This window comes from Crinia signifera, chromosome 6, assembly GCF_055691185.1.
Source record: "Crinia signifera chromosome 6, ASM5569118v1, whole genome shotgun sequence".
NCBI lineage: Eukaryota > Metazoa > Chordata > Amphibia > Anura > Myobatrachidae > Crinia > Crinia signifera.
In genome coordinates, this window is record NC_139222.1 from 36,120,800 (window position 1) to 36,134,428 (window position 13,629).

Sequence of the window (13,629 nt, forward strand, 5' to 3'; positions counted from 1 at the left end):
TATAGATGTACAGTCCTTTATAAAGATGTGTAGTCCATTATATAGATGTACAGTCCTTTATAAAGATGTGTAGTCCATTATATAGATGTACAGTCCTTTATATAGATGTGTAGTCCATTATATAGATGTACAGTCCAATATAAAGATGTGTAGTCCATTATATAGCTGTACAGTCCTTTATAAAGATGTCTAGTCCATTATATAGATGTACAGTCCTTTATAAAGATGTCTAGTCCATTATATAGATGTACAGTCCTTTATAAAGATGTGTAGTCCATTATATAGATGTACAGTCCTTTATATAGATATACAGTCCTTTATATAGATGTGCAGTCCTTTATATAGATGTGCAGTCCTTTATTTACTGTAGGGCAATTAAAAACAGTGTGATAATGGCTTCAAGATCACACAACTGTATTTGGTAAAATGATTACAGACCTTTTTTTTCACAGACCCTGCCATCAGATTTCTGTGATGTACAAGAGCTGAGAGTGAAGAGGTGCTATTTCACCTGAGGGGCAAATGTATTAAGCCTGGTGAAGAGATAAAGTGGAAGGTCATAACGTATCAGCCAATCAACTCCAAACTGTAATTTTTCAAACACAGCTGATTGGCTGGTGCGTTATGAACTTCCACTTTATCTCTTCACCAGGCTTAATACATCTGCCCCTCAGTCTCTCAGCACACCACACAGCACAGGCTCCCCTGTTGCCCCGTGTGTACGGTGCTTTAGGTTTTTATAGTGCAACAAAACCATAATGTTTTATGCCTCGTAGATAACTGAAACATAATAACAGTAAAAAGGTGTCATTTACAATTGGGTAATATATCTTTTATGTGACAAGAACATATTGCCTTCTACAATATTGCCACTAGGTGTCAGTATTAGTATGCAAGATATCCAGTTACTGTGCTGAAACTTATCTCTTACTTTTGGTTAGAATGCCTGACTACATTTGTTTCTATTAACCCATGAATTATAATTACTATTATTATTATTATTATTATTATTATTATTTATTTATTTATATGGTGCTACAATGTTTCTGCAGCGCTTAACAATACATATATGAGCAAAAACAAGAAAATAATCACTTACATCACAAGGTCAGTTTGCCGTCACTAGGTCGACACTATTGGTGGAAAGGCCATAGGTCGGCACATAAAAAGGCTCACATGTATTCAGTCATTATGGTCAAAAGGTGGACATGGCAAAAAGGTCGACATGAAAAAAGGCCTCAATGGAAAAAGGTCGACATGAATTTAAACGGACCAAAATAACTGAAAAACTCATATTGACCTTTCTCCCTGTTGACTTTTCTCCATGTCAACATTTTGCCTGTGTCGACCTTTTGACCAGGTCGAGCTAATGCAACTCAACCTTTTCCATGTGTCGACCGTTTGTCAACCAATAGTGGTCGACCTATTGATTTACTGTCGACACTAAAAATCCACACCCTACAAGGACCTTGAAGTAATTATAAGGGTGGCAGATTATTTCTTATTATTTTAATTGCTACTTTTATCTCTATACATAATATATAAATATTTTTGTTTAGTTGTTTATTTTCCTATTTGATTTCTGTACTCTTTAATGTACCTTTAATATAGTAATGTACCTTTAATATAGTAACTGGTACATTTATTTTGATATTTTCATTTGGTCATTCCTGTATCAATTTAGGGATTTCTTTAGTGTATTTTGATCTTTTCAAGTAATTCTTGGGACTCTTGAAATTTCCTTTCACGTGATGCTTAAATAAACACAGATACATTACAGATAAGCCTTTATTACTCTTGCTACAGGCACGCCAAATAGCCCCGTCTTTATGCTCCAAGACATTCCCAAATTGTGAATCTTAAACAGTGGCGGATCTTATACTGTATGGGCTGCAGAACTGCAGCCCCCCCCCCCCCCCAGTGAAATCTGCCACTGCGGGATTGAGCCAGATGTAGTCCGTGAGACTGCACTGCATTCAGCGTGACTGGTAGTGACTTCCTCCCTCCAGGACTGCCAGTCTGGGCTACAATAGGCAGAGAGATGACTTTCTGTAGAAATCCACTCCCTGCCTTGCTGTGCAGTCCAATTTGGCTTCTTTGGGCTGCAGTCGGAGCAGTCAATAAAAGCCAAGTGTTTGAGTGATGCCTGGGACCCCGGCACCAGCAGCAGCTGCAGCAGCAGGGGCTCTCCTCTAGCGGACCAGGCAGCAGCAGCCCCCTAATGGTTACAGGTAGGAGCCGCCGTTGGTCTTAAGTAACAAAATTATGTAATTTCACTGAATCTGCAATTCAACTAAGACCCAAGGGGGTAAATTTACTAAGATGGGAGTTCTAGTAAATTGTCTGCTTGTAATATATGCCTTTTGCTGCACTGTAATATATACCTTTTGCTGCACTGTACTATACGCCTTTTGCTGCATTGTAATATACGCCTTTTGCTGCACTGTAATATACGCCTTTTGCTGCACTGTAATATATGCCTTTTGCTTCACTGTAATATACGCCTTTTGCTGCACTGTAATATACGCCTTTTGCTGCAATGTAATATACGCCTTTTGCTGCACTGTAATATACACCTTTTGCTGCACTGTAATATACACCTTTTACTGCACTGTAATATACGCCTTTTGCTGCACTGTAATATACGCCTTTTGCTGCACTGTAATATACGCCTTTTGCTGCACTGTAATATACGCCTTTTGCTGCACTGTAATATACGCCTTTTACTGCACTGTAATATACGCCTTTTGCTGCGCTGTAATATACGCCTTTTGCAGCACTGTATTATACGCCTTTTGCAGCACTGTAATATACGTCTTTTGCAGCACTGTAATATACGCCTTTTGCTGCACTGTAATATACGCCTTTTGCTGCACTGTAATATACGCCTTTTGCTGCACTGTAATATACGCCTTTTGCTGCACTGTAATATAAGTTTTTTGCAGCACTGTAATATACACCTTTTGCAGCACTGTAATATACGCCTTTTGCTGCACTGTAATATACACCTTTTGCAGCACTGTAATATACGCCTTTTGCTGCAATGTAATATATGCCTTTTGCTGCACTGTAATATACGCCTTTTGCTGCACTGTAATATACGCCTTTTGCAGCACTGTAATAAACGCCTTTTGCTGCGCTGTAATATACGCCTTTTGCAGCACTGTATTATACGCCTTTTGCAGCACTGTAATAAACGCCTTTTGCTGCACTGTAATATACGCCTTTTGCAGCACTGTAATATACGCCTTTTGCTGCACTGTAATATACGCCTTTTGCAGCACTGTAATATACACCTTTTGTTGCACTGTAATATGCGCCTTTTGCAGCACTGTAATAAACGCCTTTTGCTGCGCTGTAATATACGCCTTTTGCAGCACTGTATTATACGCCTTTTGCAGCACTGTAATATACGTCTTTTGCAGCACTGTAATATACGCCTTTTGCTGCACTGTAATATACGCCTTTTGCTGCACTGTAATATACGCCTTTTGCTGCACTGTAATATACGTTTTTTGCAGCACTGTAATATACACCTTTTGCAGCACTGTAATATACGCCTTTTGCTGCACTGTAATATACACCTTTTGCAGCACTGTAATATACACCTTTTGCTGCAATGTAATATACACCTTTTGCTGCAATGTAATATACGCCTTTTACTGCACTGTAATATACGCCTTTTGCTGCACTGTAATATACACCTTTTGCAGCACTGTAATAAACGCCTTTTGCTGCGCTGTAATATACGCCTTTTGCAGCACTGTATTATACGCCTTTTGCAGCACTGTAATAAACGCCTTTTGCTGCACTGTAATATACGCCTTTTGCAGCACTGTAATATACACCTTTTGCTGCACTGTAATATACACCTTTTGCAGCATTACAGCGCTATCACTGCTACCTCCAAAGAAGCACAGTGATAGCAAATCCAACCTCACCTGAATGATCCCCGGGTACTTTTGCTACTGTGCACAGATGCACATATGGACTGATTCAGGCCTTATCGCATGGCTGCAAATTAGCAGGATGTGCGATTATCGATAGCGTGCCTGCACATGGCCGTCCAGCCATAAAACCCTGCTACTTTTTTTTAATCTCTGCCCATTCCGAAAGTGATTGACAGGAAGACGGCGATTAGGGGGTGGTAACGGGCTGTTTTCTGGGAGTGTCAGGAAGACGCAGGCGTGCCGGGGGGTTTGAGCGGAAGTCATGTGACGTCAGCTCTGATCCCGATCAGCCTGTTTCTATCGCAGCCACTGATTAAGTCCTGGCTACGCACAGACTGCACACACTGGAATAACCATTCATTGGCGAGCGCCTTGCGAATTGATTTGCAGCTAATCACAGACCACTGGCGTAACTATAGCACCGCAGCCCCCGCCACCGTGCGGGGGGGAGGGGGCGCTGTGCATATGGGGGCGCCGGGGGCTGCGGTGCTATAGTTACACCTCCCCCCAATCCCCCGCAGGCTTACCTATTTCGCTGGTCCCGGCGGCTCCGTTCTTCTGCTGAGGACCACCACAAAATGGCCGCCCCCATATAGCACACAGTTCTCTGAAACTGTCTGCTGTATGGGGGCGGCCATTTTGTGGTGGTCCTCAGCAGAAGAATAGAGCCGCCGGGACCAGCGTGAAAGGTAAGGCTGCGGGGGATTGGGGGGGTTTGAATGGGCGGCGGGGGGCGCCCCCCTAACGGCGGGGGGGTGCCCAAAACGTAGCTACGCCGCTGTCACAGACCCAGATATTTTTGCAAGCCGCGACAAGCAATTTGCAGGCCTGCACGGGGCGGGATCTCACTCTGGCGGGGCGGCGTATACCTGATCTCCCAAAATTAGCAGCCGCGCGGTCATGTCTGAACATTTCATGGTTTTTGTTGTGTTTTTCTGTTCTACAGGAATTTTCCAAAATGTCTCTTGCAGCCAACAGCCAATCGTCGAACTGGAATCAGCCATTATTGCCCCCACAAAGGAAAGCTACATTCTATCTGATATACCTGAAAGGACAACCAAAGCCGCTTGGGGTGAGTAACCGTCAAGGTAACCAATGAAGCTAAAGTACTGACACTTGTTCTATGAGGTGAAGTACCGCCGCTGGCCACTAGAGGCCCCTCAACAGACCAATTTACTCCTTGAAAGTGAAAGCTATTTTTGCAGGGACACTGATCTGTTTCAAACTTGCTAGATATGGCGAGAGGGAGCTGTGAAGACAGAGATTGGAAGTAGGAGCAGATAGGGACTGGGGGTGGGGGTGCAGTGTTCGTGAGCTAAAAACTGTCACCGCTCAAAGTAAAAGAAAAAAAACTGTTACAGCTCAAAGTGAAAGTATATTGCAAACGCCATTATTTTGACAGGCTTTTAACTGCAGTAATGTACGAATAATGAATGTGGGCATAGAGACCCATGGGGGTAAGTGGTACTCACCTGGCTGCTACTAAGTGCCGATACTGATTTTCTTTTCAGATTACTCAAATTTCAATGGCTTTCATACAAATCGTATTTGGGATCATCCTGGTGCTCTCTGACGGAGTTTACAATAACAGTCTGACTGTAGAAACGGTGATCAACTTTTGGGCAGCTGGAGTTGTGAGTATTAAGTGATGGGGCATTTTATAATGCAAAGGGATAATTCAAATCAGTGGAAATGGTATAAGCAGGGCCTTTGAGAAACATGGCGGGGCAGGGAGAGAGGCGGGTGAGGGGTGGGATGAGGTAGTCATGGCCACACCCTCTCTAAAATAATGATGAAAAATATTATGTGCCTAGCCATGGCACACAGCGCACAGGGGAGCGGCTGACCCAGGCGACTCACACATGCCCGGGTAGGATATCAATCCGCACAAAGGGTCAGATATATCAAGCTTCAAAAAGTGATAGTTGGAGAGTGATAAAAAAAACCCCAGCTAATCAGCTCCTTATTGTCATTTTTCAAACCCAGTCGTGACAGGTAGGAGCTGATTGGCTGGCTGTTTATCACTCTCCATTTTATCACTTTTTAAAGCTTGATACATCTGGCCCCCAACCTTGTTAGCTACTGTCCCCATCTCCGGCACGATCACAGATAACATTCCTGAGCCCAATCATTCAGTGCTAGAAGCCACAGAGACCACTTGAGTTGGAAGTGTAGAGTATGAGGCTAATGGTTAGACTGATGCCATAGACTTCCAATCATCAACCACATAGGGTGGACGGGTTGGGTACGATATCCTGGTGGTGACCTTGCCGATGGTCAAAACACCGGCAATGGAATTACGATGGCCAAAATCCTGATGCATTTTGGTGAGCATTTTAACCTAAAACACCCCTCCTGCAGCCTTAATTTAACCCTCTCCCTATTACCTAACACTAATGGTCATCATCGGGCAGAACATCGACTCAGGCACAATATCGACACATGCCAAAAGGTTGACATGCATTATGTCAGCATGGTCAAAGGATCCACACAATCAAACGTTACAGGTCGTTTAAATAAATAAAATCATGAAAAACTCACGTTGACCATTTTTCATGTCAACCTTTTTCACGTCAACATTTTGCTTGATTGGACCTTTTGACCATGTCAACCAAATGCATGCGGACATTTTCAATGTGTTGAACTTCTGCCTGTCGACCAACAGTGGTCGACTTATTGACTGTTGCCTTAGACACTGTCAATCTAATGTATCACTATTGTGCTCTGGAACATGGGACCACTGGGTGGTCTGGAAACTGTGACAGTTATTTGCGGCCACCCAGGGATTCTGGAAATATCAGGGGTAAAATGTTCCACCCATCAGCTAGTAATTTGTGACTGGTTGTTATTTTATTCCACAACACACAAATATTACATTTCTGCAACGCTCATTTGTTTGCTGGTTTACAAAATGTGAAGGCCCCAAAATATCTCTGATCGGCTTTGATCTTTGCAGTACGTTATGTCTGGATCTCTGGCAGTCGCAGCCGAAAATAAAGAGTCACGCTGTCTGGTAAGCTACAGGATATGTCATTCAATTGGGTTCATCCAGCAAAAGAGGGGATTAAACAGGGTCGTATTGAGAGAGGAGTAGGCCGGTGTGCAGCCTCCTCCAACCAGGCCCCCTCCTAGAAAAATGGGTGCACCCATTATAAATACGGCACTGGTGTTAAACCTAGTGTTTCAGTAAATACAGGCAGCGGCGTAACTATAGCACCGCTGCCCCCGCCACCGCGGGGGGGGGGGGCGCTGTGCATGTGGGGGCGCCGGGGGCTGCGGTGCTATAGTTACACCCCCCCCCCCCAATCCCCCACAGAGTTACCTATCTCGCTGGTCCCGGCGGCTCCGTTCTGCTGCTGAGGACCACCACAAAATGTCTGCTGTATGGGGGCGGCCATTTTGTCGTGGTCCTCAGCAGAAGAAGAACGGAGCCGCTGGGACCAGCGTGATAGGTAAGGCTGCAGAGGATTGGGGGGGGGGGGTTTGCATGGGCGGCGGGGGATTGGGGGTGCTTGGCGGGGCGGGGGGGGGGCACCCCCCCTAACGGCGGGGGGGGGGGGGCGCCCAAAACTTAGTTACGCCACTGAATAAAGGGTTGCCTTCCCTCCCGAAATGGCCAGGAGGCTCCCAAAAATTGGGTCCCACTCCCCCCCCCCCCTGCTGCAGGTAGGATCTGAATAACGACCGACTGACCCACGGGGCTGGAGTGGAACAGGACAGAAAAGGGCCCAATCAACATACAAGCTACATCCAATCCGTCGGACCCTCGTCGCCCTGGTGTGTACCCTGCAGTAGGCTGAGCAGAAGGGGGAAGTTAGGGTTAAGTTAAGGTCAGTGAAGCACAGTCAGAGAGGAAGCCGCCACAAGTTACATCAGTCTAATTAATAAGAAAACACCTAAAACATGAATATTTCAGGTGATTATTTTAATTTCAGTCATCCTTATGTAGTGGCATCCCAAGGGGGAGTGGGCCGCTCTTGATATCAACGTTCCAGCTCCTGTTCAGTGATAGGTACCGGGTGTTACAGTACGTTCAGCCTCCATATCCTCTTAGCATTTAGAAGTGGACACTGCAAATCAGGCAGTTAGGACACTTAGCCACGCCCCTCCCGTGAAGCCACGCCTCTGCCCCATGAGGTTTCCTCCCCCTTTTCAGCAGCTGCCACACCAGGTGTTGACAGGGAGATGCCATTGTCCTTATGTGTTTTTGTTTGGTTGTTTTTTTTTGCAGATTGGAGCCAGTTTGGGTTTAAACATTATAAGCGCAATTATATCTTCTGTGGAGTTAATTATTCTCACGATAGATGCAGTGATAAATGGAAATTATGTCTGCGATCAGTCTTGCGGTGCAATATGGGTGAGAAAGCAGATTAATGTGCATGCACACGTATACACATAACACCGCTGCTATACAAACCACACATTTATACATCATACACATCGCATTGTGACAAAAGTTCAACATGAATGTGGTCAAGAATGACAAAAGGTCAACACAAGCAAAACGTCGACATGAGTTTTTCTAATTTTTTTGGGTGTCAATGTCAACACCAGAGCATTCAGACCCCCAAATAGTGTACTGCATACCCTCACATGGCTCACTTCACTCGTCCTGCTTTGTGCAACTTTACTGTTCCCAATAAGAGTCAACGTGGATGATAAAGCATGACAGATTGAAAAAAATCATGAAAAACTCATGTCAACAGTTTCATGCGTTATCGTTTGCCATGTGTCCACTTTTTGTCAATGTCAACCTAGTGCATGTTGGCCTTGTGCCCTGATTGACTGAATTAGCCAAACCACCCCCACCATCCTCCCTCTCTGACTATACCGGATAGGCACAACCATGCAATTGCTGGGGGAGTAGCAATCACCCCAATGCCCCCCTTCCCGATCCACCCGTGAGCAACGGGCTACAAAAATATTGAGAGAAAAAACACATTCACTGTAACACATGTTCATAGATGTCCTGTTATTCAGTTCATGTCCTCTTATAAATCTAACTGAGGTCTATGCTGGTTCCTGCTGCAGGTAATCAGGGAGATTATATTCGTATCACTGATAATGGCCAGTCTCCTCCAGCTGTGTCTGTCTATTGCCATCTCCTCCTTCGGATGTAGCTCACTGGTAGATAATTCTGTCTCTCAGCAGGTAAGAGGAGCATCATTGTACAGTATATATCTATGTCGGCAGTGTAAATTAAAGCCAATTTAAAATCTACTTACCTATGGGGGTTATTCAGACCGGATCGCACAGCTGCAAATTTGCAAGCCGGGGCGATAATCGATAGACTGCCCAGGTGTACGGCCCTTAGTATACATGTGCGAGGCCATTCTGTGGTAAAATCCTGCTACTATGCTGGCCATATTGATAGGAAGCAAAGTAGCAGCCGTCCAATCAGGTCTGAATAACCCCCAATATGTGTTAAATATGGGAGGGGCCAAGCAGCTGGTATAGCTACCAATGGGATGTAATTAATGAACACAAGTGCAATTTTGGGCCCTCTTCACTCGCCACACTTGCAAGGTTATGATTTCCACTCATAGTCCACGTGGATGGTAAATGACATATGAAAAATAAAATATAAAACTTGATGACCATGATTATGTTTACCCTATGTACCTGTAATGTCTACCGTTAACCCGTTGACTGCTTGATCCTGTCGCTCATTTGGCCTTGTCGACTTGGGGTCAACCTACCGACAGTCTATCCCTTTACTGTAGATAAACCAAGTGGATATCGGTTGGCTCAACATTTTATATCCACATTTAAATAAATACAGTTTCCTGTAGGCAGCTCTGACTTACACACTTAGCTGACACATCACTTAAAGTTTTGTTTAAAAATGGATTAAAAGGTTTTTGTAGACAGAACTTACTTTCTAAAAGGCTCCTTGGGTAAGAGAGGAAGCCTGGGGGCAGGGAGCCCAGGTGGAGTGCAGTGGAAGTCATGGCGAAGGGCAGTGGATGTCATTGTAGAGTACAGTAGAAGTCCTGGGGGAGTGCAGTGGAACTCATGGTGGGGCGCAGCGGAAGTCCTGGTGGAGCGCAGGAGAAGTCATAGTGGAGTGAAGTAGGAGTCGTGGTGGAGTCCAGTGGAAGTCCTAGTGGAGTGCAGTGGAAGTCCTGGTGGAGAGTAGTAGAAGTCATGAAGGAGTGCAGTGGAAGTCCCAGGGGAGTGCAGTGGAAGTCCTAGTTGAGTGCAGTGGAAGTCCTGGTGGAGGGTAGTAGAATTCCTGGTGGAGGGCAGTAGAAGTCATGAAGGAGTGCAGTGGAAGTCCCAGGGGAGCGCAGCGGAAGTCCTAGGTGGAATGCAGTGGAAGCCTTGGGTGAGCCCTCGGGGATGCCCCACAATAGGCATCACTGACCCTGCCCACAACCATTACACCACTGTGCTTGCATGGTACCACGGTAAGGCATTGCAGTGCCAAGAACATTGTCTTTCAACATTGTGACAGAGTAGATGTTCTGAAAGCCCCGTGCAGACCATGGGTAATCCCAATAGGAGCAGCTGACCTTTATTTAGCTTTAATTAGAATGACTTTCATTGCTGGCCGATGTAATCACTTTAATACACGATTTGCTGTAGAATGCGATGTGACGTTATGACTATGGCTATGGCCCTGTTATGGAAGCATACGCCCACTTACTGTGCGGAATTAGGGTATTGCTGTTTTTCTATTTACTTTTATGACCTAAAAAATATCTATATGTTTTTCACTTGAATTGTTATTGGCATACAAAGGCACATATTCAATTGGCTGCCTGTTTTTTTATGTAAAACTTAACGTGTCTATAGTGACCAATATTTAATTACTACAGCCTTGTGCACGGTCGGTTCTCACACTATCATGTTACAAAACATAAACAGCCCAATGACTGACACCCCAATGACTGACTAACAATGACTATACAGCGCAATGACTGACACCCCAATGACTGACTAACAATGACTATACAGCGCAATGACTGACTAACAATGACTATACAGCGCAATGACTGACACCCCAATGACTGACTAACAATGACTATACAGCGCAATGACTGACACCCCAATGACTGACTAACAATGACTATACAGCGCAATGACTGACTAACAATGACTATACAGCGCAATGACTGACTAACAATGACTATACAGCGCAATGACTGACCAACAATGACTATACATCGCAATGACTGACACCCCAATGACTGACTAACAATGACTATACAGCGCAATGACTGACACCCCAATGACTGACTAACAATGACTATACAGCGCAATGACTGACTAACAATGACTATACAGCCCAATGACTGACCAACAATGACTATACATCGCAATGACTGACACCCCAATGACTAACAATGACTGACACCCCAATGACTGACTAACAATGACTATACAGTGCAATGACTGACACCCCAATGACTGACTAATAATGACTATACAGCGCAATGACTGACTAACAATGACTATACAGTGCAATGACTGACTAACAATGACTATACAGCGCAATGACTGACTAACAATGACTATACAGCGCAATGACTGACCAACAATGACTATACATCGCAATGACTGACACCCCAATGACTAACAATGACTGACACCCCAATGACTGACTAACAATGACTATACAGTGCAATGACTGACACCCCAATGACTGACTAACAATGACTATACAGCGCAATGACTGACTAACAATGACTATACAGCCCAATGACTGACCAACAATGACTATACATCGCAATGACTGACACCCCAATGACTAACAATGACTGACACCCCAATGACTGACTAACAATGACTATACATCGCAATGACTGACAGCCCAATGACTGACTGGCAATGACTATACAGCGCAATGACTGACACCCCAATGACTAACAATGACTGACCAACAATGACTATACACCCCAATGACTGACTAACAATGACTATACAGCACAATGGCTGATACCCCAACGGCTGACCAACAATGACTATACAGCGCAATGACTGACACCCCAATGACTATACAGTGCAATGATCTAATGACTGTCGACATAGACATTGTCGACGTAGTGATCCACATCCAAATATATATATGGACCTAAATGTAAGCATATTTACTAGTATGTGATCTTTTCCCATCAGGTGTTTGTAATGCCGAATAATGGCCTGTCCAGGAACCCTCATCCAACTAGTCCTCCCCTTGGCGTCCACCCATCTGCTCCCGCACCCGCACCTGTCAGTGCTCAGTATCCAAATCTTCAGATCTATTATGAAGAGCAAAAGAGCAACAACTTCAACTTAAATAACTCAAATACTGCTGTGACATCACAATAAAGAATCCTGCAAAGAATTCGGCATCACCAGCATCATCAGCACAATCCAGGACTCCGCTTCCACGCCTCACTATAGTCCAGGCCCCCACTATGCTTATTGTCCCACTCTCTCCTGTTGTCTCCTGTTACCTTCCCATTACAAAGTAAGCAGGGCCCTCCGCCTTATGCCTCATGTCTGCCCTCTCTCCATCTTTATCTTGTGTCCCGGTTTCGACTTATGCTGAAATGGTTCTAATTCAGACCTGATTGCATGGCCGTGAATTCGTACACTGGCTGATTATCGATCTGCTGTGCATGTATATGGAACACAATGTGAGGGCGCGATGCCCGGCAGCGAGGAATTTCTGCTACTTTGTTTTGATCGCTGGCCATTTGCAAGGTGATTGACAGAAAGCCGGCATCTTTGGTTGTAACTGGCCGGTTAGTGGGTTAGTGTTAAGAAAAATGCAGGCGTGCCAAAACATTTTAGGGGAGGGTGTGTGATGTCCAGAGATGCTGATAGGTTGGCCGAGCCATGGTAAAATGGAGGTGGCGCAGCCATGCCTTGTAAAAAAAACAAAAAAAACATAATTTGTGTGGTGTACGGGATCCTCATCTCACACACACACACAGAGGGAGAGAGCGGTCAGGCTGCTGCTGCAGCTGTCTCTCTCCCCAGCTCAGCATACAGCACTGAGCAGCATGCACTGAGCTGGGGAGAGAGGCTGCGCTGCGGCTGCAGCCAGTCATCTTTCTCTCCCTGCAACTGGTCTCCTCCCTCTTGACGCCACTGGTGATGTCAGCTACAGGCCAGATATACCTGTTTGCATTGCAGCTGCTGAGTAAGTCTCTGGCTTCTCTGAGCAGTACACATCTATTCACACGGCGAGCACATAAATCCTCAAGGCGGGATTTCACTGTAAAGGGGCGGTGGCTTAACTGGCCACTGCAAATTTGCGGGTGTGCAATCAGGTCTGAATTACCCCTATGTGTATTTAGGTCAAGCTGCACCCAGGGCCGGCGCCACCACTAGGCATTTGCCTAGGGCGCCGGCTACTGGAGGGCAACAGTTCACCCCTCGCCCTCCACATGGAGGTGAGCGTAGGTCCCTGCAGTGAATAGGAAATTACTAGTGCTATGCGGTGGCGCAGGAAGCGCTGCTGGGTTTGAAAAAACTTGCCTCACGCTGATTGGCTGAGATTCAGCCAATCAGCGTGTGGCCAGTTTTTTCAAAATCAGAAGCGCTTCCCGTGCTACCGCATAGCCAGGCGGATAGTGCTAGTTATTTCTTAATCACTGCAGGGACGCCGCCGCTGCCAACTTTATACACAGTGCCGCAGGTACCCCCACGGCACGGACGGACACCCCTGCGCGCTCCTGTCAGACGC

At 45.4% G+C, this 13,629-nt stretch overlaps 1 protein-coding gene across 1 annotated transcript; it reads left to right on the forward strand.

Annotated features, from left to right (window-relative positions):
* Positions 1 to 2,322: 2,322 nt before the first annotated feature.
* On the forward strand, positions 2,323 to 12,591 carry LOC146009584 (membrane-spanning 4-domains subfamily A member 4D-like). Its single transcript, XM_083150031.1, has 7 exons — positions 2,323 to 2,334; positions 4,897 to 5,022; positions 5,462 to 5,584; positions 6,907 to 6,963; positions 8,182 to 8,307; positions 8,982 to 9,101; positions 12,072 to 12,591. Exons 1-7 carry the CDS (start codon positions 2,323 to 2,325, stop codon positions 12,261 to 12,263), a joined length of 756 nt encoding a protein of 251 aa, XP_083006157.1. The 3' UTR covers positions 12,264 to 12,591.
* Positions 12,592 to 13,629: the final 1,038 nt, after the last annotated feature.